At 50.2% G+C, this 27,063-nt stretch overlaps 1 protein-coding gene across 1 annotated transcript in view; it reads right to left on the bottom strand.

The window, feature by feature from the left end:
- The window catches only part of SLC37A1 (solute carrier family 37 member 1), a 271,365-nt gene that overhangs the window by 69,160 nt on the left and 175,142 nt on the right, over positions 1 to 27,063 (bottom strand). The window contains exons 7-13 of the mRNA XM_085620751.1: positions 23,789 to 23,865; positions 22,158 to 22,324; positions 12,602 to 12,639; positions 11,646 to 11,729; positions 9,793 to 9,924; positions 7,312 to 7,402; positions 4,479 to 4,541 (exon numbers count right to left, since the gene is read on the bottom strand). Coding sequence (XP_085476877.1) covers positions 4,479 to 4,541; positions 7,312 to 7,402; positions 9,793 to 9,924; positions 11,646 to 11,729; positions 12,602 to 12,639; positions 22,158 to 22,324; positions 23,789 to 23,865 — 652 coding nt within the window. The remainder of the gene's footprint in view (positions 1 to 4,478; positions 4,542 to 7,311; positions 7,403 to 9,792; positions 9,925 to 11,645; positions 11,730 to 12,601; positions 12,640 to 22,157; positions 22,325 to 23,788; positions 23,866 to 27,063) is intronic.

Raw genomic sequence — 27,063 nt, 5'->3', positions numbered from 1 at the left:
CGACATCTGAGAAGTAAGAGTGTTCTCCTGTTTGAGGGTGTAGGAAGCTGGCTCTCTATATAGTGCACTAAAATGATGTACACTGTGCAGAGAGTCCAGTGGGTCCCAGATTGGTATACAGAAGTAGTATTTATTACTAACGCTCTATTTGTGGTAGTGTGGCCGAGCAGTTAGGCTTATCAGAGGGGAGTGTTAAGCATTTGTTGTACTAGCAGGGGCAATAAATAAGACAAACACTCAAGAATAAATCCGAGACTTATTTGTAAAAATAACAGTGATTTTTATATACTTTTTCAGATCAAGAACTTCGTTTTAAGGTAAGTACTTTTTAAGAAATGGATTTTCAAAGTTCACAAAATGACACTCTTTTGCTCAATGACGCACCATAGAAGTCTATGGGAAACAATTGAAATGTGGACATAAAATCACACAGTTGGATCTCGAGGTTCACCTTCTGGATTCAGGGAAGTAGCAAGGCCAGCACCACTATTCCACCAGCGGATTGTCGAGAGCAGGGTGCTGAGGTCATTGGTAGCAGGCGCTATGTAGAAGAGGGCCACCAGAAGAAACACTGCACAAGAGAACTTAAAGGTAAGTCCGAAAAGTCCCACTTGAGGGAGCAGGTCACAAGGGCCTCATGACCACAGGAGATCAGCTGGTTTGTGCGTACCCAGGCCGGGCGGGCTAGGTGAAGAGCAGATAGGTGAGCCGGGTGGCATGCGTCAAGATGTCTTTGCAGTCAGGGGCAGGCAGGTTGCAGGGAGATCCCAAACAGCTGGGCCACTTAGGAACTGGGTCCCAGGGGTCTCTTTGTCCTTTGACAGGTGCTTGCTTCCTGGGCAGTTAAGAGTCCTGATTGGACTCTTCGTCTTGATGTAGGTTGCAAGAGGTCCGGCACCCCATGTATTGGTGCAGCACGGCTCCGGTAGGCCCGGGTGTCTTCAGACTCAGTGGGCAGATAGATCTCACCCTCCAGAGCTGATGTACCTCTCTTTGCTTAGATGCCGCATTGGAGTCGCTGGGGAGCAGCAAGTCAGTAAACTGGACTCTGCTGGTTCAGTGCCTGTGGACTAAAGGGGAGTAGTTCCTTTACCCCAAGGGAGTTATATGGCAATTCGTGAAGAGCTGGAGGTGCTGCGGGGATCTTGGAGGCCTCACAGTTGCAGGACGAGACAGCACACCATGAAGGTTGAGTCTTAGGAGCAGCAGGCAGGGTTTTCCGCCAAACTTCTGCAGCAGGTCTTCAGTTTTCGGGTCAGCAGATATTCTTTGTCAGTGTCTTCTTTGTATCCATCAATTCCAAGTCCAGGGATGCCACAAAATACTACATTTAGGGGATTTAAAGGGAGTGACAGGTAGTAGTCAATGGGCTACTTACCTTTAGGTGTCCACACCCTCTCATTGACCACTTCCTGTGGGATACCTTAGCACTGATACGTTCATTCCTGCCATCCTAAGATGGAGGAATTGGAAAAGGAGTGTCCACATCACCTGCTGAATGTGGACCCAACTTATAATCTCAAACATTTTCCCGCCTGTCCTCCTGCCAAATGTGGAGCAGAACGGGGGGGGGGGGGGGGGGGCATCCTCCACTATCTGAAGATGCCTGGGTTGCATTTCAAAGGCAGCATCGCCTTTGAAGCTTTCCACCCTAGAAGGCCATCTTGGTCCGGCGGGGGTGTGAAGCTCCTCTGCCCAGAGCAGGCTTTGTTCCTGGCCTCTGAGAGCACTGGCTCTCACCTGATGAGGTCAGAAACATGTCTGGTGGTGGAAGGCTGGCTATGACTAATCGGAGAACACATCAGTGCTTGGTAGGTTTTCAGGCAGGGGTGTAACACAGGTCCCACGCAGCCCCCGCGGTGTGGGGGCCCCAAGCTCCAAGGGGCCCCCTCGGCACTGCACTCTGGCCGGAGAGCTCCTGATTGAGCCCAGAGGGGGGCCCTCTACGTACCGTGCAGGGAGGCCCCCTCACATTTTGTTACGCCAGTGTTTTCAGGGAACCATCTAAGGTGTCCCTTGTGTGCATTTATTTAATAAATCCAACACAGGCATCAGTGAGGATTTATTAAGGCAAGAGGATTGGTAGCAAACATCTTAGGGTACAGTGAAGCCATCATGGAGCTAGGAAGCTCATAATGACAGTGTCCAGCCCATGTACTCTCTATGGCGTCCCTGGGCACTTACAATAGCCAAGAATGGACTTGGATATTGCAGGGTAATATCTGCTCATGCAGTTATGTCCATACATGGGATTATAGTGCACCCTGTCTTAGGGCAGTAAGGCCTACAGTAGGGGTGACTTGCCTATATCTCATGCAGTGTCTTGGGCATGGCACACAGGGATTGGTGACATGTCGCCTCCTCAGTTTGGCTGCACCAAGACACGCAGCCTGTAGTGGCAGTTTGCATGGTCTTGGTAGGGTCCCTAGGGTGGCACAATTTACACTACAGCCCTAGTGAACCCTCTTCAGTTCTAATGCCCTGGGTACCAGGGGTATCATTTACTAGGGACTTAAATGGGCGCTGAAGTTGTGCCAATTGTGGTACAGTTTTAGGGAAAGAAAACTAGTCCTGGGAACCTGGTTAGAAGGACTCAGTGCACCTAAAGTCAAAGTTCCATCAAAAAGCAGGCAAAAAGTGTGTGTGTGTGTGTGTATGGGGGGGTACCGCAACAAGAACCTAGTTCCTCACAGAGGGTGTGTATTTCAGGGTGTTTTTGCTTGTGAGGAGTCTTAGCTCGATTATGCTTTAGATTTAAGGGTCTTGGGATAGTAATCTCTTCTGGGTGGGTACATGGAGGTACACCAAGAAGATCCTCTAAATCTATCTGCACTGAAATCGTACCGAAAGCCCCAGTAAAGAACCGCAAAGATGAACAACGACTGAATTTATCAGACACTGGATGGGCAAACATTCAAATGAGGGGTTTGCTGACCCGGTGACCAAGAGGAAGGTAGGTGTTGCAGGATATCAAGGCAGGATCACCCCCGCCTCTCCTTCTAGCTGATTTTGTGCTCTGGGGAGACATTGATCGATTATCATTGTACAACTATTGATGGACCAGATTTCCATCATGCTGATCATGAGCAAACTTTAATACAGGTTTTTTTTCTGTTGAGGTGTGATGGGAGATGCTGGGTTTACTAGGCCTTCTTTGAGAACTGGGGTGCTGGTGGGTTTAGGTTTACATGCTTTTCGGGACAAAGATATGTGTTTCTAAGGTTGGACGGTGTGCTGTAGTTTTTATTCTTTGGATTTGCTCGCGGTTGACTGCAGCTGTGTTCCTTATTGTTTGGTATTACCTTTTAGTTGAGTTAAGGTGGTCGTTGGGAACATCTTTCGAGGAGTCCCTTGCTTACTCTTGGAGAGGCTTACACTCAGACATTTACTGAGTTCGTGGGGCGCGATGGTACTCTGAGTGTAGCGTCAAGGACTCAGATGTCCACATTGGTGTTGGTTTGGCTGTAACAAAGGCGCTAAGCATTCTCTTGTGATGGCCCTTAACTGTAAGGACGAAGGGCATCATTTGGGGTTGGGCGGCTTTGAAAAGATGTGAGAAATCTTGATCTCTCAACCATTGGTGCACTGCTCTCATTTAGAGGCGAGGGGACTGCTGTGCTTCCCACCAAAGACCCCCTACCAGCTCAGCCAGCAGAAACACCCTCTACCACAAAACAGCCCGTGAGAATGATGTTGGAGAGACAGCACCCCCAAAACCAGCTTCACCAAGAAAAAAACACAGCAATCCAGGACAGGAAAAATCAATAAGTACTATATATAACGACTTGGACGAGTCATGAAAGTGGAGGATTTTTTCCTTTTGATTTCTGGCTACTTTACTTCCTGGTTGTAGATTACCTATGATATGGTTTCTATATGTATATATATTGCTATTTGTATGCACCGTGGGACTCCCACTCCGACGACGGAGAATGATTCAGGCATGTGAATCTATGAAAGATACCCCAATACTGGAGAACAATAAGTACTCTGCCCACCCCTAGCCCCAAACCACATAAATCATTTTGGTATTTTTGCATGGACTCAAGCTTGTAGGCATAGCCTCTGGAGGATAACAAGACTGCTGGCTGGTCCAATGCGCCACCATGGCATGGCAGACTGGCCGCCACACACTGCTTTCACCAATGCTAAGAAAGGGTGAATATGGCGGGCAATGCCTTTTCAGGAGCTTACCCACCAGAGCTTGCTTGAGGCCCTAAAGTGTGAATTATTTTGTATTTTAGTGTGAATTATTTTCAATCCTTACTCAATCAATGCATGATTGACAGGTTTTAAAGTTCTGCAGACTTTGTTACTAAGTAATGCCAAGCCCTTTTCGTGCTTGCAAGCGATGCAGAGAGGTTCCTATCGTGAAGGCGCCTTTGGACACTCAGGAGATGTTTGTGAGCCTGTGACCTCCTGAGGGCGGGTGAACAGGAAGTGCAGCATGCATCCACTTGAGATAACCTGCAACTTACCGAAAATGCCTCCCACATCAAACAAGGTTGAGAGGTCTGCAGCCTTCTTAACATCGATGTGTTCTGGAGGAAACAGGAAGAAAACACAGTTACTCGTGGTCAAATTAAGGCAGTCGAATGATACAACGGGACAGTCCCCTCGGCGCAGAGACGGGTGGGTGTCTCGGAGAGCTCGTGACAGCCAAGGAGAGATGGTCTGACTGTAGGAACAGCTCTCATGGGGGCAGAATACAGAGGTGGTGTCTCACAGGGGGTGTACTAGACTGAGATGGACCCTCCACAGAAGTGCCTCCCAGGCCCTCCAACTTCAAAGGACACAACTCTTGTGTAAAGACCCTGCAGCCCAATGGCCTCAATGGAAGCGACTGAGGACCAGGAGTCCTAAGCGTAGTGAGGACCAGGAGTGAGGACCAGGAGTTATAAGCGTAGTGAGGACCAGGAGTCCTAAGCATAGTGAGGACCAGGAGTGAGGACCAGGACTCCTAAGCGTAGTGAGGACCAGCAGTCCTAAGCGGAGTGAGGACCAGGAGTGAGGACCAGGAGTCCTAAGCGTAGTGAGGACCAGGAGTCCTAAGCATAGTGAGGACCAGGAGTGAGGACCAGGACTCCTAAGCGTAGTGAGGACCAGGAGTCCTAAGCGGAGTGAGGACCAGGAGTCCTAAGCGGAGTGAGGACCAGGAGTGAGGACCAGGAGTCCTAAGCGTAGTGAGGACCAGGAGTCCTAAGCGGAGTGAGGACCAGGAGTCCTAAGCGGAGTGAGGACCAGGAGTGAGGACCAGGAGTCCTAAGCGGAGTGAGGACCAGGAATGAGGACCAGGAGTCCTAAGCGGAGTGAGGACCAGGAGTCCTGAGCGGACTGTGGACCTGGTATCCGAAGCGGGGCTGGTTCATTCAACTAAGGCTCAGGGCTGCTGAGGACCTGGCGTCCTCCTGACATGGATTCATCATGGTGAGGGCAGCCCTACGCAAGGCGTCAACAGATGCTCTCAGAGCCAGGACCAGCACTCCCCTACGCAAGGCGTCGACAGGTGCTCTCAGAGCCAGGACCAGCACTCCCCTACGCAAGGCGTCGACAGGTGCTCTCAGAGCCAGGACCAGCACTCCCCTACGCAAGGCGTCGACAGGTGCTCTCAGAGCCAGGACCAGCACTCATCTACACAAGGCGTCAACAGATGCTCTCAGAGCCTGGACCAGCACTCACCTACGCAAGGCGTCGACAGGTGCTCTCAGAGCCAGGACCAGCACTCACCTACGCACGGCGTCAACAGATGCTCTCAGAGCCTGGACCAGCACTCACCTACGCACGGCATCAACAGATGCTCTCAGAGCCTGGACCAGCACTCACCTACGCAAGGCGTCGACAGGTGCTCTCAGAGCCTGGACCAGCACTCACCTACGCACGGCGTCAACAGATGCTCTCAGAGCCTGGACCAGCGCTCACCTACGCACGGCGTCAACAGATGCTCTCAGAGCCTGGACCAGCACTCACCTACGCAAGGCGTCGACAGGTGCTCTCAGAGCCTGGACCAGCACTCACCTACGCACGGCGTCAACAGATGCTCTCAGAGCCTGGACCAGCACTCACCTACGCACGGCGTCAACAGATGCTCTCAGAGCCAGGACCAGCACTCACCTACGCACGGCGTCAACAGATGCTCTCAGAGCCTGGACCAGCACTCACCTACGCACGGCGTCAACAGATTCTCTCAGAGCCTGGACCAGCACTCACCTACGCACGGCGTCAACAGATGCTCTCAGAGCCAGCACCAGCACTCACCTACGCACGGCGTCAACAGATGCTCTCAAAGCCTGGACCAGCACTCACGTACGCAAGGAGTCGACAGGTGCTCTCAGAGCCAGGACCAGCACTCCCCTACGCAAGGCGTCGACAGGTGCTCTCAGAGCCAGGACCAGCACTCATCTACACAAGGCTTCAACAGATTCTCTCAGAGCCTGGACCAGCACTCACCTACGCACGGCGTCAACAGATGCTCTCAGAGCCTGGACCAGCACTCACCTACGCACGGCGTCAACAGATGCTCTCAGAGCCAGGACCAGCACTCACCTACGCAAGGCGTCGACAGGTGCTCTCAGAGCCAGGACCAGCACTCCCCTACGCAAGGCGTCGACAGGTGCTCTCAGAGCCAGGACCAGCACTCATCTACACAAGGCTTCAACAGATTCTCTCAGAGCCTGGACCAGCACTCACCTACGCACGGCGTCAACAGATGCTCTCAGAGCCTGGACCAGCACTCACCTACGCAAGGCTTCAACAGATGCTCTCAGAGCCAGGACCAGCACTCACCTACGCAAGGCTTCAACAGATGCTCTCAGAGCCAGGACCAGCACTCACCTACGCAAGGCTTCAACAGATGCTCTCAGAGCCAGCACCAGCACTCACCTACGCAAGGAGTCAACAGATGCTCTCAGAGACTGGAGCAGCACTCACCTACGCACGGCGTCAACAGATGCTCTCAGAGCCAGGACCAGCACTCACCTACGCACGGCTTCAACAGATGCTCTCAGAGCCTGGACCAGCACTCACGTACGCAAGGAGTCAACAGATGCTCTCAGAGCCAGCACCAGCACTCACCTACGCAAGGAGTCAACAGATGCTCTCAAAGTCTGGACCAGCACTCACCTACGCACGGCGTCAACAGATGCTCTCAGAGCCAGCACCAGCACTCACCTACGCACGGCGTCAACAGATGCTCTCAAAGCCTGGACCAGCACTCACGTACGCAAGGAGTCAACAGATGCTCTCAGAGCCAGCACCAGCACTCACCTACGCAAGGAGTCAACAGATGCTCTCAGAGACTGGAGCAGCACTCACCTACACTGGTGATGTAGAGCGGTAGCCAGAAGAGGAAGGTGTAGCTGACGAGCTTTGCGAACAGCAAACAGAGTGAGAACTCGATGACTCCCTACATGAGACAAGGAAGTTGGTTAGAGGCAAGCAATAAACAGGAGCAGCACCATCACTGACAGGTCTGGAAAAACACACAGGTATACTGTGCCAGCCAATCAAAACACAACCACTGCAACAACTATACATACCACTCCCACACGTGCACGTCATACACCCCCACATCGACACATGCCAAGTAGCCTGCCGATGGACTTTTTGTAATCAGAAATTAGCCTTTTATTAAATTCTGTATTCTGAAACAGAGGGTTCTGACATGGCATGTGTTGATTAGGAACTTGGAGACAAGAAACTGCTAAACAAAGGTACTTCCCCTGAAGTGCATGTAAAATAAATGCAAGAAATGCATACCCTAGACTGAATGGGCAAGCAGTAACCACAAAAACGCATCCGTGAAGAGTGACTGGGGCAGGAGTCGCACACCCTCAGTAGAGTCCACCTTGATTATAGAAAATCAATATATGCATTCCGGTAATGTGGTAGGCAAGACACTGTGATGCCCCAGAGGGCACAAAGGCGAGGGGGGAGGAAGCTCGTTGTGCCCATCACCCTCCAGGCGCTGCTGATGTGGTGGATCAGACTTGTTCTAGGATTCGTAGACAGGTCTTATCTAGTAAAAAACTGGGTGGAGCTGGTGAGCAGCAGCGGTAATGGTGCCAGTCACTGTGACCCCCATACAGCAGCTCCCCAACATTGGAAGCCCCTCGCCACTCCAGAGTCCTGCTAGCTTCTGGGAGAAGCGATACAGGACACACTTGATCACTGCGCTGCACCGAAGGGTGCTGAGGGGCCGAAAAGAGAAACCACCTAGGGATATACCAGTGTATAAACTTCTCTGCACTGCGGTCTGATGAGAAAAGACAAGGAAAATCTTTAGTCCTACGTGCTTGGTACATACGGTGTCTCCAACCAGTCGATCGCGAGCTACCAGTAGCTCGTAGACACCTTCAGAGTCACTCGCAGCCTCGAGTTGATTGTTAAATAAGCACAGGGTCACATTTTCAATAAGGTAAGGCTGTGTTTATTTTACATTATTCTCTCCGGCTGCAGATAGCAGAACATGATGATGACTAGTGCTGGGGTCAGATTTACGACCCAGGGCACAGAGGTGAAGAACTGACCACTGAGGTATTTCATTCTTAAATTAAAGTCCTTGCTGATTCAATATTGGAGTTTAGAACAAAATGATGTTTCTGAAGCTTTTACATGGGAGACAAATAAAATGAAAAGGTACCTTAATGCTTGAGATAACTCGTCATTTTACAAACAGCGGGCATCTTGCTCCCAGTAGCCAGGAGACGCTGTGCCATAACTTAAAAATATAGTCAATTTGTTTTAAATGGCAGAAACAAAGTGAAGAAGAATATTTCTTCGAAACATTAAGTTTTAATGTTTTTCTGCACTTTCAATTAGATCAATTATGACTTAATGTTTTTGGAAGCTTGTTTTTCACTTTAAATTCACCCGATTTAAACAAATTGCTGTATCTTTCAGTTGTAAATATGGCACCATTTCTACAGGCTACTGGGCGAAAGATGCTTGTTGTTTGCAAATATGACACTTGGAAATGGGATTGAATTTAAATGATGAGTTTTTCAGAATCCATATAAATATAACATTAAATCATCAGTTTCATTTTCTCCCATTCCAAAATGTCTCCTTCACACACAGCAGGCATCTTGCTCCCAGTGGCTGGTAGACATGGTACTATAATTCTAACTGAAAAATACAGCCATTTACTTTGAGAGGGAGAAATTTAAAGTGCAGAAAAATGTTCTATATTATAAACGTTTTTCAGCACTTTAAATTTCTCCCATTTAAAATAAATGGTTGTATTTTTGTGTTGTACAACTAATGGTGCAAAGGCATGTCCTGGGCCACAGGTAGATAGGACACAGGCTCTCAGTCACCCATGCACATATAACCCATTCATACACACACATTCATACTCCCCAAAGACCCCACTCTCACTGACACACATGGCAGCCCTGTCATAGCGTCCGAGTCAAAGTTTGTTATTCAAACCACAGTATCTAGCTCTATGGACATTGGGTTTAAAGTCAATGGAGCTGGGCGCGGGGTTGTCTGGTAACAGTGCGTGAGTGATTTAGTCTTTAGTAGCTCACAAGCATTTTCACTGATCAGAAGCAGCTCTCACTGCAAGAAAATGTTGGAGGCATGTGAGAGCCGCATGGTGCTTGCACTGACCACGCCCGTAGGACACAGAATCAAGGTCCTCTCACTATATGGCAAGATTAGTGCAAAGAGCAAAGGGGGGGGGACAGAAGAGGGAGAACTCAAGACACATTGACTGACAGACGTTCTAAACAATAAGGGGTACATGTGCTCACAAGCATGACAAACATCAGCAGATTCAAGCAGACTCACCGGTATCCGTAGGGCTCCCACAAAGCTGATCGCTGACATGCCTGCAGATGCCTCTCCGTGGATCACCACAATGTGGTTTGTGGGAATTGTTCCATTCTCTTTGCTCGGCAAAAGACTTTGAGTTTCTGGGTCCTACAAACACACCAAAAGAGAGACAATCCTGAGACCTTACTGGAACGTCCAAACCCAAGACCCGCTGGCACTACTAACCATCAGCCGGCGATACAAGGTACACAATTGCTCCAGGGATCAGACTCTCTCATCATACAAGTCCGACCAATACCCATCCAATAACCCTCCTGCTGTACACCTGCTATAGCGACCCAAAGATTCTAGTGCCACACAAACAAACCCGAGACCTAGCAGTACCAACAACCAATAACCATACTGCCACACACCCTCTCCAAAGATCCAAAGACTTGGTTACCATGCAACCAATCCTGGAACCTACCATTAGCAACAACCAATAACCACCCTGCTGCAATATCGCTCCAGAGATCTAAAGACTCTTACTATGCAACGAAACCTGAGACCGACCAGTATTTCCAACAAATAAGTCTCCAGCCGCACACCTGCTCCAGTGATCTAAAGCTTCCCTCAAGAGACAGCCAAACCCGAGACCCACAGTACCACCAACCAGTAACCATCTGCTGCACATCCAATCTAGCCATCATTGCCACTCCCAACGACTCTCTGAACACACAAGCAAATCAGAAACACACCATTATTACAAACAAGTAATCATCAACTGCACACCCAATCCAGCCATCAAATGCCACTCCGAAAGACTCTATTAACATGCAAGCAAACCCGGTGCATGGCAGTACCTCCAACCAATAACCACCCTACTGTACAACAAATCCAGATATCAGCTACTCAGCCTAAATACTCCACTGTTACACAACCCATTTTGAGGCCTACTAGTACCATCAACTAATAACCATACCATTGTACAACTGCTCCAGAGACACAAAGACTTCCTCCCCATACAACCACACCTGTGCCCCACCGGTACCACCTATCAATAACCATCCTGCAGTACACCCACTCCAGAGTTCAACGCCACAAAGACTTCCTGATCACGTAACCAAACTTGGAACCGACTCAAACCATTAATCCTCTTGTGTCTCATTCCATACATCCAGCTCCACACTCTCATTAGTGAGACGTACTAATAACATGTGACCCAGACTCTAATATCACACAACAGGTCTTGAGAAACACTAGTACCAACAACCACATGACAACCCACTCCAAAGACTCAATTCCACACTAAGGAACCCATCTACCACCCAACCAAACCCCAGCACCCTAGTCCACCCTGTCCAAGTCTGTTAATGAGACTATCTAGTAACACAGCTTCAAGATGGTTATGCCAGAGGCAATTTAAAAAGTCTCCAGTACCACCAACCAATGACCATTATTCCGCAAACTGCATCCAGAGATCCGTATATACACCCAAAGACTCCCTTAACCCACAACCAATCCTTAGATGTGTGCTAGCACCACTCTAGAACAACATCTACTCACCCACTGATAGGACGCATCAGCACCACCACCCACACATTCCCTTATGACTAAACCAGTCTTTAAACCTACCCATACCACCACCACAGTAGTTCAACCACAGTAATCTGCCACCCACCCATTCATGGGTGGTCACTCCCTGGTGGCACCGCCCAATGACCATGCAAGCTAAATTCTGATCTTAATACCCACCAGTACCAACGGTACCACCACCCGAACACCTTCTCATTACCCACCCAATCGGACACCAAAGAGTACTCTGATTGGAAGGATATCTAGTATGGACACAGCAGAGGTGGGTGGGAGATATATGTTGCTTTAATTACCTGCGCCTTTCCAGGCTCCGTGGGATTCAAGAGATGGTTCTTGATTTTGAATCCATTCACACTGTTTGGGTATCTTTTTGGGTTCTAGAAAAGCAATTGTTTGGAGTAAAGTAAATAAAGAAGCAGGAACTGGCTTGGCAATGAAAGGAACTGGTTTGAAACCCCACAACAAGTGAGAATACAGAGGGTGAAAAAGGTGAGAGAGAAAGAGAGAAGAGTATCAACAGATGGACAAGTAGAAAGAGAGAGACAGGAGTATCAAAGATGAACAAATAGAGAGAGAGAAAGCTAGAGCGAGAGAGGGAGAATTAGAGGGTTGAAAGAAGAGGATAACCAGATGGACGGACAAGAGAGAGAAAAGAGAGAAGAAGAAAGAGAAAGCAAAGGAAGAGGATAACTAGATGGAGAGGCAATGGCGTGAAAAGTGGGAGCAAGGAAGACAGACACGGGGAGAGAAACAGCAGAGACAAAGAATGACAGCAAGAGAACAAATCATGTAAACGAGGATAGACAAATGTGCAAAGACAGAGGGATAGGCAAAGAACAGAAACAGAAAAAGAAAAGAATGGACAGAGAGATGATATATAGGTAAAGAGAGAAGAGAACCAACAGGTAGAGATGGGGGGATAGAAAGAGAACATATAGAGAGAGAAAAAAGATGATAGATACAGGACCGCACAGAAAAAAATATGCCAGGGGTGAGAGATAGGATAAGAAAAAAAGGGACAGACAGACAAAGAAGGACACAGAGGTGCAGAGAGATTGAGTAGCACAGAGAAAGAGAGAGAGAAAAGAGAGCAAAGGAGAAATAGAACAATAAAGTGATTAAAAAAAGAAGGAGAGAGTTAGATTAATTATCCACAGGGAGATGAGTGAGAGCAAGAGAGATAGAAAGAGGGTGCACATTCAACATAAAGAAGAAGACAGAGAAATGATGAAGCACAAAATGAACTTACACAATGAGTGTGGAAGGAGCATTTTATATCCCGTGGATCTAAGAGAGAAACAGTTTCAATGAGAAGGAGGACTCACTATGAAAATGATGTTCAGTAGAAAGCATTCAATACATAGCCGGGCACCACTACTGCCTGGCACCGCCACTGCTTGGCACCCCTGCCTGGTGTCACCACAGCCTGGCACCCTCACAGTCTGGCACCCCCATTGCCTGGCACCCACCCAGATTGACACCCCCACTGCACGGCACTCTGCAGCATGGCACCCCCCTCTCTGGCACCCTTGCCTGGTGCTACCACAGCCCGACACCCCCACCGCTTGGCACCCCCACAGCTTGGCAGCCCCACAGCCTGGCACCTCCTCAGCCAGGCACCCACCCAGAGTGACAGCCCCACTGCCTGGCACCCTGCAGCATGGCTCCCAGACTGCATGGCACCCACTGCACGGCACCCCCTACCTGGAAGCCCCACAGCCTGGCACCTCCAAAGCATGGTGCCCCCCCCCCCCGACTAGTGCCCTCAGAGCCTGGCACCCCCACTGCCTGGTAAACCCACAGCCTGGCACCGCCACAGCGTTGCAAAGCTAGGCTCAGACATAGGGACTGTATGTATCCAACACACTCTGACACCCAAACACAAGGACAGCCCTACATCCAGGACATACTAGACACAGAGAGACACTGGGCTACCCATACCAAAGACATGCTAGACACAGCACTACTTCAGAACACACCACACACTCCCAGGCTTCAGTGCTACCCATACCCAGGACACTGGGCCCAGACAAAGAGGCTACACACACTCAGGTCACCTCGGGCCGAGACACAGGGGCCTCTCACATTCAATACATTGTGGACCCAGACAGGGAAGCTACGCATGTCAAGATCACTCTAGACTCAAACACAGGCTTACTCACAAGATTCTAGCCAGGCCTGAGGGATTACTCACACCCAGCACACTCTGGACCCAGACAGGGAAGCTACGCATGTCAAGATCACTCTAGACTCAAACACAGGCTTACTCACAAGATTCTAGCCATGCCTGAGGGATTACTCACACCCAGCACACTCTGGACCCAGACAGGGAAGCTACGCATGTCAAGATCACTCTAGACTCAAACACAGGCTTACTCACAAGATTCTAGCCAGGCCTGAGGGATTACTCACACCCAGCACACTCTGGACCCAGACAGGGAAGCTACGCATGTCAAGATCACTCTAGACTCAAACACAGGCTTACTCGCAAGATTCTAGCCAGGCCTGAGGGATTACTCACACCCAGCACACTCTGGCCCCAGACAGGGAAGCTACGCATGTCAAGATCACTCTAGACTCAAACACAGGCTTACTCACAAGATTCTAGCCAGGCCTGAGTGATTACTCACACCCAGCACACTCTGGACCCGGACAGGGAAGCTACGCATGTCAAGATCACTCTAGACTCAAACACAGGCTTACTCGCAAGATTCTAGCCAGGCCTGAGGGATTACTCACACCCAGCACACTCTGGACCCAGACAGGGAAGCTACGCATGTCAAGATCACTCTAGACTCAAACACAGGCTTACTCGCAAGATTCTAGCCAGGCCTGAGGGATTACTCACACCCAGCACACTCTGGACCCAGACAGGGAAGCTACGCATGTCAAGATCACTCTAGACTCAAACACAGGCTTACTCACAAGATTCTAGCCATGCCTGAGGGATTACTCACACCCAGCACACTCTGGACCCAGACAGGGAAGCTACGCATGTCAAGATCACTCTAGACTCAAACACAGGCTTACTCACAGGATTCTAGCCAGGCCTGAGGGATTACTCACACCCAGCACACTCTGGACCCAGACAGGGAAGCTACGCATGTCAAGATCACTCTAGACTCAAACACAGGCTTACTCACAGGATTCTAGCCAGGCCTGAGGGATTACTCACACCCAGCACACTCTGGACCCAGACAGGGAAGCTACGCATGTCAAGATCACTCTAGACTCAAACACAGGCTTACTCGCACGATTCTAGCCAGGCCTGAGGGATTACTCACACCCAGCACACTCTGGCCCCAGACAGGGAAGCTACGCATGTCAAGATCACTCTAGACTCAAACACAGGCTTACTCGCAAGATTCTAGCCAGGCCTGAGGGATTACTCACACCCAGCACACTCTGGACCCAGACAGGGAAGCTACGCATGTCAAGATCACTCTAGACTCAAACACAGGCTTACTCACAAGATTCTAGCCAGGCCTGAGGGATTACTCACACCCAGCACACTCTGGACCCAGACAGGGAAGCTACGCATGTCAAGATCACTCTAGACTCAAACACAGGCTTACTCACAAGATTCTAGCCAGGCCTGAGGGATTACTCACACCCAGCACACTCTGGACCCAGACAGGGAAGCTACGCATGTCAAGATCACTCTAGACTCAAACACAGGCTTACTCGCAAGATTCTAGCCAGGCCTGAGGGATTACTCACACCCAGCACACTCTGGACCCAGACAGGGAAGCTACGCATGTCAAGATCACTCTAGACTCAAACACAGGCTTACTCGCAAGATTCTAGCCAGGCCTGAGTGATTACTCACACCCAGCACACTCTGGACCCAGACAGGGAAGCTACGCATGTCAAGATCACTCTAGACTCAAACACAGGCTTACTCACAAGATTCTAGCCAGGCCTGAGGGATTACTCACACCCAGCACACTCTGGCCCCAAACAGGGAAGCTACGCATGTCAAGATCACTCTAGACTCAAACACAGGCTTACTCACAAGATTCTAGCCAGGCCTGAGGGATTACTCACACCCAGCACACTCTGGACCCAGGCATAGATGGTGCCCACCGACAGAGCACCTTGGGCTGAGAAAGAGGCATTTCTCACACCCAGGACACTCTGGATCCAGGCTGATGGGGCTACAAACCTCCAGGCCACTCTAGACTCAGGCACAGAGTTAATCACAACACTGTGCCAGGCCAGGGTGAGTACTAACGCACACCACACTGTGCAACCTGGCACAGGTGCCACCCACATGATGAACACCCAGGGCTGAGACGCAGGGAGCTCTCACACCCAGGACATTCTGGACCCAGATGCAGGAGCTGCCAACACCTGGACCTGGCAATGGGCATGCAACCATCTGCCCCTTTTCTATAAAGGAGGTAATCCTATATTTGAACACCCAAATTAGCAGAAAGGAGCAGCACAAAACTCCCACTGCACAAAGGTGCACAGACAACATCAAAGTGTTCATTTCACTGAGACACACGGTCCATCACCAGGGGAGAAACCCTGGAATGAGACCAGGTTTAATGGAAAGCAGGGCACTGAAACACACACTTTCACATTTCTGGTTTAGGGCGCTTTTAGCACTTTTCAGACAAAATAAAAAAAAACTCTGTATCAACCAAACCATTAAAAACAGGTGTCCACCAAACACAAGGGCTGGACAAGCAAACACACTGCCACCAAACAGATGAACCGCAACGCACACATGCCATCAAACACACAGTCAGCTAACACAATGGGTGGGTCACCCAAAGAGGGAGATCAGCTAACACACACACCACCATGGTTCATGAAACACATGGGCCAGCTGATAAAGCAGCAGCCAAGCACATGCACAGCCACATCCATGGGTTGCCATACACATGACCTGCCAAGCACACACGCCACCACATACACAGGCACACGGAACACAGTTCTCTAGACCTGGGCTCCTTTGACCTTAGAACACTGGGACCATAACTGAGATATAGGGCTGTGAAATATCTAGGTGCCTACAGGTGCTGACCAAGTCACCCAGAGTCATGCCTCTTCAGTGCCCTGGGCAGAGACGAATATTGGGCGATAGTAGCGTCATCCCTGTCCCAGGGCGCTAGAGAGTGTTGTAGACATTGGACAGCAAAGGCTCCATATGTGCTCTTGTCCCTCTTTTAGCAACTGATAAAGATTATGATACAGCCATCATGACTCCTTATAAAAGCGGCACAATTATATTTATACATCAGAAAAACAAGGGCATTGAAATTAGAAAGAACAAAGCAAACCTGGAAGTCCTATCCCTTTGGGAAGCCCCATTCTGAGCCAAAATGCAGCCAAGTGCAACAAATCAAGTGACCACCGAGGTTCGGACTGATGCTTTGGGGTCAGTGCATGAGTACGGGGCAGGGACCACAAAGGCGTGGGAAGCTCTGGTCACTTCTGTGTCTTCCAGAGACTAGCTATGCATCCGAGAGTCATGTGCTGGCTGACTGATCGACCGTCCTGACAGGGACTTCAATGAATGCCTCCATTCTGCCTGACCTCTCAGCTAGTAGCCCCCACCACTCTGGAGTCACGGCCGTGGAAGTGGCCAACGCTGCCTTGCCCATTCCTGCCATTCACCGTCACCTTAAAAAATGAACTAAAGTGATGGAAATACAATCTGGGATGGTTCTGGTTGGCAAAGGGGGCACAGTAGTAAAAGTGGCAAAATGAACATCCTGGGGGGGAGGGTGCCCATCACAGGTCCACTACCAGTGGGTGATGTGATAGAGGTCTCGGGCAAAGGTGAAATTTAGTGATGTAGCGTTCACCTAGGGGTGTAAATACATATTTACCTTAAGAAACCAATGGGAGTTCACACAAAAAAACTGGACACGTGTCTCGTGTGAATATCATTGCCTTTGTAATAGCTGTTCAATACTGTTTCTCATGTGACTACCATTGCCTTTGTTACAGCTGTTCAATGCTGTTTCTCATGTGACTACCATTGCCTTTGTTATAGCTGCTCAATACTGTTTTTCATAAGAGTAGCTTTGATTTTATGAAAGCTGTTCAGTACTGTTTCTCACGTGAGTACCCCTGCCTTTGTGATATCTGTTCAATACTGTTTCTCACGTGAGTACCCCTGCCTTTGTGATAGCTGTTTCAATACAGTTTCTCACGTGAGTACCCCTGCCTTTGTTATAGCTGTTCAATACTGTTTCTCACGTGAGTACCCCTGCCTTTGTTATAGCTGTTCAATACTGTTTCTCACGTGAGTACCCCTGCCTTTGTGATAGCTGTTTCAATACAGTTTCTCTTGTGAGTACCCCTGCCTTTGTTATAGCTGTTCAATACTGTTTCTCATAAATGTAGCATTACCTTTGTTATAGCTGTTCAACACTGCTGACGCAACTAACATTGCCTCCAATTCATCTGGCCTCGAGTAAGGTTCTTGAATATTCTTTCCAATGGGAATAGGATCGCCTCAAGCTAAGTTATGAATACTGTTTTTCATGTGAGTAGCGTTGCCTCCTGGAAAGTTGAATATTGTTTCTAGTGCAAGTGGAACACTTCACTTGTCGCCTGCTCGGGAACCCCCTTTCAGATTGTGAGAATGCCCACTTTACCATAGAATTTACTCTGCACCTTTCTTTCAAAACCATTCTCATCTATCGCCCCCCTGGGGCGGCAGGGACATTCAGTAAATCATGGTTAGAAGCGGCAGAAGCGGCAGTTCGCCTGGCCAGCTCGGCTGCTCATTTCACTCTCCTTGGAGACTTCAATCTTCATTGCGATGATTTAGGAGCAGTGAATGCAGCCGAGTTGGCCGGAGATCAGCGGCTTTTCAACTGCCTCAGAAAATCCTAGAAGCTACACATGTTAAAGGACACCTCCTCGACCCGGCGTTCTCTGATCTGGAGGACCTGAAAGGGAAAGATCTTATCCCTCTCCCGTGGTCTGACCACTTCCTCACCCCCCTTTCCTGGTCTCCACAGGTTACCATGCCCCTGACTCAATTTACATGGACCCAGGGCTGCTCCTGCCCCAAGCTCCCCTTGGAGAAAGGGGTCCACGAACTGGAAAGGACCAGACCCAAACCTGACCCCTGTCCAGTTAAAGCCAATGAGGACTTCTCTAACTGGATAGAGGAGTCATCGGATGTGGTCCTCCCGAAAACTAGGATGAAAAAGACCGGTGGGCCTCACAACTCCCCTTGGTTCTCCCCGAAGTGCGCATTCTAAAACAGCGCTGTAAGGTAATGGAAAGACGTAGGAGGAAAGACTTCCTAACCAACAAAAAGCTGGAATATAGGGCAGCTATCAGTGTCTATAAAGCAGAAATAAAAAAGCTCCTTATTACGAGGGTAAGATTCTGTCAGCCGCCAACTCTCCGAGAGAAACTTTCAGTATTATTAAAAAACGACTTAAAGCCCCCGTCCCACGAGTAGCACCGGATACCTCAGGCCTACGTTGCAATAAACAGGCAGACTACTTCACCTCTAAGTTCCAGAACATTCTTGAATCCCTACCATGAAAGGATGACAATGGTGACACCTCCAACAAGCATGTGGATTTGGACCCACACTTATCTGAACACCAACTGGAGGTTCCCCCCCCCCCCTTAACCCAGGAATCACTCCTCACTTTGTTCTCCTCGGTAAAAAGTGGATCTCGCAGGGACCCCACACTGCTAAATATCCTGAAGCGGGTAGCTCCGAAAATTGCCCCCACCATCACAGACCTGATTAACGCCTCACTGTCCACAGGAATAGTTCCTACCAACTGGAAAGGGGCCATGGTGAAAACCTTACTAAAAAAACCTAATCTGGATTCAGCGGACTGGGGCAACTATTGCGCTATCTCCCTTCTGCCACGAATAGGCAAGATTACAGAAAAATATGTTAATCAAACCCTCTCCTGCTTCCTTGAAACGTACAATCTGCTTCACTCCTCTCAAACAGGATTCTGCCCACGACAGAGCACTGAAACTGCCCTGTTAGCCGTGGTGGAAGAAAGCTGAAAGATCCTAGATTCAGGAGGGCCATCAGCCATTGTTCTCCTTGACCTGAGCGCAGCATTCGACACTGTGAACCATTGTACCTCGGTTCACGGTCTCAGGAATATGGGAGTAACAGGCATGTTGCTTCAATGGCTGTGTTCCTTTCTGGAGGGAAGATTTTTTCAGGTATTCGAGGAGGACACCCCGTCTAAACCCACCTCTTTACCGTGCGGAGTCCCTCAGGGCTCATCGCTTAGACTGACTCTTTTTAATGTGTATATGGCCCCTCTGGCAGCTATTGTAGCTCCCTCCGGGATCCGTATGGTGACGTACGCCGATGATACTCAATTGGTGGTAGCGCTAAACCAAGCAGATCAAAAGACTACTGGCCTCTATTCTTGTCTAGAGGACGTTTCGAACTGGATGGCTGCGTCTCATCTTAAGCTTAATGGTGTGAAAATGGAGCTCATGATATTGGGCAACCCCCTAAGCTTTAAACCCGGTATCATGTGGCCAGCTGGCATGGGTGCCACAGCGGTCCCTAAGAGCGAGATCAAGAGCCTGGGCATCTGGTTAGACCAGGATTTGAACTTTAGGGTGCGGGCCAGGAAACCGGCATCTAAATGCTACGGCCTGCTTATAAAGGCACGCAAAGTCCTCCCTCTCCTCCCTTTCCAAGCTAAAAAAACACTGGTACAATCACTTATACTTTCCAGACTAGACTATGGTAATGACCTATACATGGGTGCCCCCACTACAGTAGTCGCTAAACTCCAGACTGTTCAAAACAGTGCCGCCAGACTATTGTCTGGAGTTTCTAATAGACAATCGGCGAAACCGGCACTAAACTCCCTTCACTGGCTCCCAGTGCAGGAACGAATTCGCTTCAAGGCTTTGTGCCTAGAGCATAAATCCATGCAAGGGAAGGGGCCCCCTATTAATTCGGCCATGATCCGTCCATACAAGGCTAATAGGGAACTTCGTCCAGACGAGCTGCATCTGGCTGAAGTTCCCAGGATTAAGAAGGCCAGAAGTGGTGGACGGCTTTTCTCTAATAACGCTGCCAAACTCTGGAACTCCCTGCCACCATGTCTTCGCAAGATACCCAATCATCTTGTCTTTCGAAAACAACTGAAGACATTTCTGTTTCCCTAGTTCTTTCTGCCTCCCAGCGCTGGGATGCTCCCGGGTAGCCATGCGTTATATAAATGTCTCTTTCATTTCATTTCATTTCAAGTAGAATTGCTTCTTGTACAGCTGTTAAATATTGTTTCACATGTCAGCAGCTTTACCTTGACTCTAGCTGTTAAATAGTCTTTCCTATTTGAGTAGCACTGCCCCGGTACAGGTTAGACTTCTTTTTTCCCGGGGGTTGCATTGCCTCCTACACAGATGTTGAGTAGTGATTATTCTGTGAGCAGCACTGCCTCTGGTACAGCTGTGCACATCATTTTTGCCAGGGGTACAATTGCCTCCTACACAGATGTTGAATAGTGTTTCTCATGTGAGTAGCATTGCCTCTGGTACAGCTTTGACAGCATTTCTCCTGGGGTTGCATTGCCTCCCACACAGATGTTGAATAGTGTTTCTTGTGTGAGTAGCATTGCCTCTGGTGCAGCTTTGACATCATTTCTCCTGGGGTTGCATTGCCTCCTACACAGATGTTGAACAGTGTTTCTCGTGTGAGTAGCATTGCCTCTGGTACAGCTTTGACATCATTTCTCCTGGGGTTGCACTGCCTCCTACACAGATGTTGAACAGTGTTTCTCGTGTGAGTAGCATTGCCTCTGGTACAGCTTTGACATCATTTCTCCTGGGGTTGCACTGCCTCCTACACAGATGTTGAACAGTGTTTCTCGTGTGAGTAGCACTGCCTCTGGTACAGCTGTGCACATCATTTTTGCCAGGGGTACAATTGCCTCCTACACAGATGTTGTATAGTGTTTCTCGTGTGAGTAGCATTGCCTCTGGTGCAGCTTTGACATCATTTTTGCCAGGGGTACAATTGCCTCCTACACAGATGTTGTATAGTGTTTCTCGTGTGAGTACCATTGCCTCTGGTACAGCTTTGACATCATTTCTCCTGGGGTTGCATTGCCTCCTACACAGATGTTGAACAGTGTTTCTCGTGTGAGTAGCATTGCCTCTGGTGCAGCTTTGACATCATTTCTCCTGGGGTTGCATTGCCTCCTACACAGATGTTGAACAGTGTTTCTCGTGTGAGTACCATTGCCTCTGGTACAGCTTTGACATCATTTCTCCTGGGGTTGCATTGCCTCCTACACAGATGTTGAACAGTGTTTCTCGTGTGAGTAGCATTGCCTCTGGTACAGCTTTGACATCATTTCTCCTGGGGTTGCATTGCCTCCTACACAGATGTTGAACAGTGTTTCTCGTGTGAGTAGCATTGCCTCTGGTACAGCTTTGACATCATTTCCCCTGGGGTTGCATTGCCTCCTACACAGATGTTGAACAGTGTTTCTCGTGTGAGTAGCATTGCCTCTGGTACAGCTTTGACATCATTTCCCCTGGGGTTGCATTGCCTCCCATACAGATGTTGAACAGTGGTCCTCAGGTCAGCAGCCCCCTCTCCGTTGCAGCTGTTCCGAGGTGTTTCTAATATGGGTGCCAATGTCCCTGGCTTGGCTGGGGAATGCTTTTGTCATGTGAGTACTATTTACAAATCCCCATAAACAGTTGCCATTTAAAGTCAAACCAAACTCATCAGCCACAAATGACGCTCTGGGTTGATAGCAGCATTAATAGACAAGAACAGCTCGGAGTGGGAGCATCGGGCAGGGCGAGGGGGTACTTACGTTCGATGAGGAAGAGGAAGCAGACCAGGCCCATCACTGCGATGATGACCCCCGGGACCACGAAGGACAGACCCCAGCAGGAGGACACCCAGTGCCCGGCGATCAGGGAACCCAGAATGTTCCCCACGGAGGTGTGCGAGTTCCAAATACCCATGATCAGTCCCCTCCTGTGTGAGTGAGACAAGAGGAAGGAATGAGATTCAAACTGGGAGCAGGTGGGGGACAGACAGCAACGATGGATGACAGAGTGACAGAGAAACTGAGGCTCTGTGGGGACAGACAGCAGCAATGGCTGACAGAGGGACAGTGGCAGAGAAACTGAGGCTCTGTGGGAACAGACAGCAGCAATGGCTGACAGAGGGACAGTGGCAGAGAGTAACAAACCGACACTGAGGATCTGAGGGGACAGAGAGCAGTGATGGCTGACAGATAGACAGTGGGAGAGAAACTGAGGCTCTGTGGGAACAGACAGCAGCAATGGCTAACAGAGGGACAGTGGCAGAGAAACTGAGGCACTGTGGGGACAGACAGCAGTGATGGATGACAGAGAGACAGTGGCAGCGAGTAACAAACCGACACTGAGGATCTGAGGGGATAGAGAGCAGTGATGGCTGACAGATAGACAGTGGGAGAGAAACTGAGGCTCTGTGGGAACAGACAGCAGCAATGGCTGACAGAGGGACAGTGGCAGAGAGTAACAAACTGAGACTGAGGCTCTGTGGGGACAGAGAGCAGCGATGGCTGACAGACGGACAGTGGCAGAGAAACTGAGGCTCTGTGGGGACCAGGAGCAGCGATGGCTGACATACAGGCAGACTGACAGAGAGTAACAATTGATACTGAGGCTCTGTGGGGACCAGGAGCAGTGATGGCTGACAGACAGGCAGACTGACAGAGAGTAACAATTGATACTGAGGCTCTGTGGGGACAGAGAGCAGCGATGGCTGACAGACGGACAGTGGCAGAGAAACAGGCTCTGTGGGGACCAGGAGCAGCGATGGCTGACAGACAGGCAGACTGACAGAGAGTAACAATTGATACTGAGGCTCTGTGGGGACAGAGAGCAGCGATGGCAGACAGACGGACAGTGGCAGAGAAACTGAGGCTCTGTGGGGACCAGGAGCAGCGATGGCTGACAGACAGGCAGACTGACAGAGAGTAACAATTGATACTGAGGCTCTGTGGGGACCAGGAGCAGTGATGGCTGAGAGAGGGACAGACATCGAGGCAGGGAGTAACACGCACACTGGTGATCTGTGGGGGCAGAGAGTGGCTGCAGCAGGCAGGGACAGACAGAGGCAGGGAGTGATATTACTGATCTGGGGGGGGGAGGGGGCAGAGAGCAGCTGGGGGAGCCAGGGACAGACAGAGGCAGGGAGTGATATTATTGATCTGGGGGGGGAGGGGCAGAGAGCAGCTGCAGCAGGCAGGGACAGACAGAGGCAGGGAGTGATATGATTGATGTGTGGGGGCAGAGAGCAGCAACAGCAGGCAGGGACAGAGATAGAAGGTGTGAGTGTGTGGGGATCAGTGGGAACAGAGCAGCTATGACTCAGTCAAGGGCAGTGACAATCAGGGAAGTTCCTGCTCGCCTGCAGACCCCACAGTGTGTGCGCACTCCATGCCCTCACCTTCCTTTCCCAAACCAGTTTCCAATGCAGGCGATGACACTGGGCCACCCAGTGGTCTGTACCAGGCCGTTCACAATCTGCAAGAAAAAGAGGAGCTCTGAGAAAGCAGGAAGCAGGACAATACAAGACAACCCCCTGGGCACATGGAGCCCCCACGCAATGCAAAGAGCCAGACACCGAACAAGACAGGGTCTCAAAGCCTGTGGATGGGCTGGTAACAAACCCCGCCTCTGGGGTGCTCCATAAGGAGAAGGATACTTACTGTTCTCCACACCTCCGCAGCTCGCTTTGGAACAGAGGCAAATGCTCTGCTCACTTGTGGCCTCTTGCGCTGGATGCAGAATATGGGAAAACGGTGAAGTGATTGCTCCTGCTCTGATAGCAATAGTCCACCCTGACCAGACCAGGTCCCCTCGGAGTGGGAACTCAAGCAACCCAGGGCCAGTTGTTAACTATTTGGGTGACGCCAGCAGTGTGCAGCTTCAGTCCTCTGGGACAGTGAGCACGGGAGCCACGACCACTCACATCTGTCCCACTTAGAACATCACACATTCACAGTGGAGATCCCAAAAATCTCCACTGCCCTCTCCTCCATCCGCCAGCACCCAGAGTCTGCTCTGTACAACTAGCCCAAGAAAAAAACTGCACAAATCTCCGATTGAGGACAGCTCTGGAAACACTTTCCCACCTTTCCTAAAGGGAGCTCGCCCCCCCCCATCCCACCTAGACACAATGCCTTCCGTCACGTCAGCCCATACCATCCCCTTGCTGCGAAGCACTTAAAACCGCACGGCCCGAACTCCTTCTCGATCAGTTTCCCGCCTAACCTCTCACCCAAAGCGAAAAAAAACTTTACGCAAAAACTGATCAGACAACATCCTGAATCATTATTCGCGGACATCTACCACTGCTACTCCAAAGGACAGGTAAAAATGGACCTCATTTTCTACACCGAAAGACCCGAAATATGGAACTCTATCCTCAGATTGCAACTCAATATCTCCAAAACAACCAACACTGCACATAGCTGCAAACTGACACTATCAGTTCCTAACCGCACTAGGTGTACTGGTAACACCACTGTGACCATCTACTCCAACGGCACAGTCCTGACACAAGCCAACAACGACAATTTAGAGTCCTTCGACGCCCTCATCCCATCCCTCTGGACTGCCCCCTCTCACGCCCTCATCCTCTTCCTGCCCCTGCTCCTCCCCCAGAAGAACCTGACCCGCCTCCAGAACTCACCCACCACCCCAGTGCTCCCTAGTAACTACACCCGCCCTTCGCCATGTGACCTCACCCTCACCACTACCAATGAGAACAAGACCCCACGACTCCTCCCCCCCCCCCCGGCATTCACCCCCACCTGCCACCTGGTCTCCACCCCCCTCAACCCATCTCAAACGACTTCAACACGCAATCTCTGACTCCCAACCACCTCCCCAATCTCACATGCAATAAAACACTGACACCCCAACACAACCCCCACCACCCACCACCCTGCACCCATCGCCCCGCCCAGAACCCACACGGTCAACACACCCACAAAAAAGCAACCCAACAACGTAAGTGTCTCCCCCCTCATGTCTAACATACCCGCCCAGAACACCCACACCGACTTAGAGACTGGGCAGCGACTCACCATGCTTGAAACCCAGATAGCAACTATAATCGAGGGTTTTAGCGAATGTGAGAAGCTGGCCTGATATATGCTGTCCACTAGTTCTAGTGGGCACCTTGTATCAGTCCAAACAACCCCTTATGGTGATAGGTTAAAGACCACCTTTACTGAAAGCTATCCTAGTGGTAGCTATGGAGAGCAGCCTTCAGGCTAAGTTTTAAAGGAATGTAAAGCAGCTTGTTTTGCCAATCTATAATCTCTTGAATGATCAAATGAAAGGACAACCACACCAGGTATATATTTAAAATATATGTATTTAGGTTAACACACACCCCTCTAGTCTCTTTATGAGACTGGAGTTCGAAGTACTTAAGTTACAAGATAGCAATCAGCAGTGATAGCACAAATACACGTTTGGGCCCTAGGGGCCTACCAAACCATATACCAAAAAGTGGTATAAGAACCACGACTGAACTAGACACAAGGCCTAGAGCCTGTAGAATCGTTGGGACCCCAAGGAACCACCCAAGGTAGTGACACAGGGGACCCACGGGGACTGTATGCAGTGTGTAAACACAACCGCGGGTTCCCGTTATCTTCTAAGGGCAAAGTCGCGGTTGGAAATTTAAAGATTAGGGACACTTCTAATCGAGTCAGGACCAAACCCTTTTGGACTTAAGAAGATCTAGGGCTAGCACCCACGGGAACACCGGAGTACTCGAGTTACCTCACCCAGGGAAGCCGGGTGCATAGGTGTCTTTTGGTGTCGGGTCACGTCGTCGATTTCAATGGAAGCCTGCAAAGTACTGCTGCTGCCGTGAAGAGGAGAAGTGTCCGAAGAGATCCAAGCCTGGATCTAGGATGGAAGGAACCTGAAAGCAGAGGGGACAGAGTCTGGATCACTAGCCAGTGACCGAGGGCAGGATGGACCAATGCCCCCAGATGTCGGGTGCTTCAGGTGAGTTGATGGGTGTCTTGACTCTTCAGCCACGAGGTCCAGGAGTCGTCGACGAAGTCCACGAGCCGGATTCGAGCTGTCCCACGAAGTCTGTCGAGTGCTGCATTGTCGGCGACCAGAATGGACCCAACTAGCCTTGGCAACGGCAAGTCACTGGAATTCAGAGAAAGGACTGCGGTGCAGACCAGTAAGGTCTGAGGGACTCACCCAGCAAGGGTACGTCAGGGCACATCTGGAGCAACCAGGAAAGCCCAAGCAGAAAAGGAGTTGCCTTCATGGGGACCTGCTAGCCAACGGGATAGCGATCGTGAAGGAGCCTCGAGCGGTCGCACTTGAAACTGGCCCACGGGTCACTCGTGGAGTGGAGGCCAGCAATCTTCGGTGCAGGAGGTGCTCAAGGCTGGGCTACTCGGAGCCCAAAGCACCACTTCAAAGAGGACCAGGAAGATGCTGTTGCTGCAAAAGATCACGGTGTCCAGGGGTCACGGTTCCACGTCACCCACGATAGCCACGGGCCTCAGCTTTGCTGTGGACTCAGGGTAGTCTTGGGGAAGTCTGGAAATCCACCTCTGGTGATGCACAGACTTCGGCGTCCGGTGGGAACTTCAGCGATGCAGACCGGTCAGTTGCTTGTTTGGTGCCTGCCAAGCAGGGGAGACACTCATTGACCCCAAGGGAGATTTCTTCCGTCTT

The sequence above is a fragment of the Triturus cristatus genome, chromosome 8 (assembly GCF_964204655.1).
Source record: "Triturus cristatus chromosome 8, aTriCri1.1, whole genome shotgun sequence".
NCBI classification, from domain to species: domain Eukaryota; kingdom Metazoa; phylum Chordata; class Amphibia; order Caudata; family Salamandridae; genus Triturus; species Triturus cristatus.
The sequence above is the reverse complement of the archived record's forward strand: the minus strand, read 5'-3'. Positions and strand labels throughout refer to the sequence as shown.